The 1506-nt window shown below is 43.3% G+C and overlaps 1 protein-coding gene across 1 annotated transcript in view; it reads left to right on the top strand.

The window, feature by feature from the left end:
• Positions 1–204: 204 nt before the first annotated feature.
• The window catches only part of LARGE1 (LARGE xylosyl- and glucuronyltransferase 1), a 382255-nt gene continuing 380953 nt past the window's right edge, over positions 205–1506 (top strand). Inside the window, exons 1-2 of the mRNA XM_012554797.2 lie at positions 205–252; positions 782–864. Of these exons, the coding sequence (XP_012410251.1) occupies positions 205–252; positions 782–864 (131 nt within the window). The remainder of the gene's footprint in view (positions 253–781; positions 865–1506) is intronic.

Here is a 1506-nt window from a genome sequence, read left to right as displayed (position 1 = left end):
ATTTATTCACGGCACACCAGGTCACCCCATTTGGGAAGCTGTACTCTCGAGAACATTTTTTGTTATCATTGGAATGCACTATATTCCTCCCTTGACACTTGTTACCTCACTTACTTCATGCAGTCATTCTGAAAGATGTGTGTCACGGGCCCGTAGGTTGCAGCTTTTCCAGGGTCACTGTGTTAAAGGGCCGAGCCAAGACTCATGTCTGGCGCCCAGGTTCTTGGCTACATAGCTAAGCTGACCTCTACGGTACCCTTTGATCCTGACAGTCTACCTTTAAGTGATATCCCAGATGGGACCCATAGGTGTTCATTGGTCCCTTTGCCCTGTTATAAGATTGGCCCTAATGTAAGACATCTCGTGAGAAAGTTTCACAAACTCTCAGCCATAACTTCTTAGCATGAGAGCTGTGATTGTCATTTCATCCTTCAGGACATATTTCTTTGTTCTCTCTTGTTACCAGTTGTCACTGTCTCCCAGCTTGGGGGCAAAAGATGCACTCTTTGCCTCTTTGAGCCAGTCACCATTTCTCTCATCCCAAAAATGTAATTAAAAAGTGCCTTAATGGTTTCCAAATGATGATAGCTCCGTAAACCAATTAAAAAGGCCTCAGTAAAGCTGTCTTGAGTTATTCTCCACAGCTGCAGACAGTACGCTTTGTTTTCTAATGACCCCAACAAGAAGTAAGGGTGATTTTTCTTTTTTTGTGTGGGATGAAACACAAGGAAGGCTTTCTTCCGTCTGCCTAACTGCTCCCTCCGTTTTCTTTTCTTCCCAGACAATCCACGTTGCTATTGTCTGTGCAGGGTATAATGCCAGCCGTGATGTCGTCACCTTGGTCAAGTCCGTCTTGTTTCATAGGTAAGAGCAATTTTTGTACTGTGCAGGCTGGTGTCTGTCTGACCGCTTACATATTTCCTTGGGGAAGGGTTAAATAAGAGCCAAATTTCTCATCAGTCATTCAAGCTGCCACAAAAATGTAATTTTTATCTGAAACCCTGGAGAGATTATTGTGTTAATGTTTAACAGCAGTGATTAGGTGATATCTTACAGTGTTTAAAATAGTAGCTCTCAGACTTCGTAGGACTTTCAAGAATACCCCTAATTTGATGCGTGAATTTCCTAATCTGTTTCCCCTGCCTGGCCGTCACTGGCCCTCTCTGCTTACACATCCCTGTTGCTCAGTTGCTCACTCTATTCCAATGTGACCATCCCACCTCTGGGCATTCCTGACCTTCAGAAGTCCTGCTTTATATTACATAAAAATTTTCCAACCTTAAAATGGAAATGGCCCTAGCAGAATGCCCATGAAACTCATCATACAAAGGATGGATTCCTCTTCACCTAGAAGTTACATCTCTCTCATCTCTTCACCAAGTTAAACTCCTGCTGTTTGCTTCCACTTTCTCTTAGGACTTTTCTTCTGTCCCCTCACTATTTTGATTGATATCAAACATACTCAGCTAATACCCAGAATTGAGTCCATTGTGCTGGCCAGTGCCC

This window comes from Trichechus manatus, unplaced genomic scaffold (genome assembly GCF_000243295.1).
Source record: "Trichechus manatus latirostris isolate Lorelei unplaced genomic scaffold, TriManLat1.0 scaffold00027, whole genome shotgun sequence".
Classification (NCBI taxonomy): Eukaryota; Metazoa; Chordata; class Mammalia; order Sirenia; family Trichechidae; genus Trichechus; species Trichechus manatus.
Note: the sequence above shows the minus strand (reverse complement) of the source record. Positions and strands in the feature narration are given on the sequence as shown.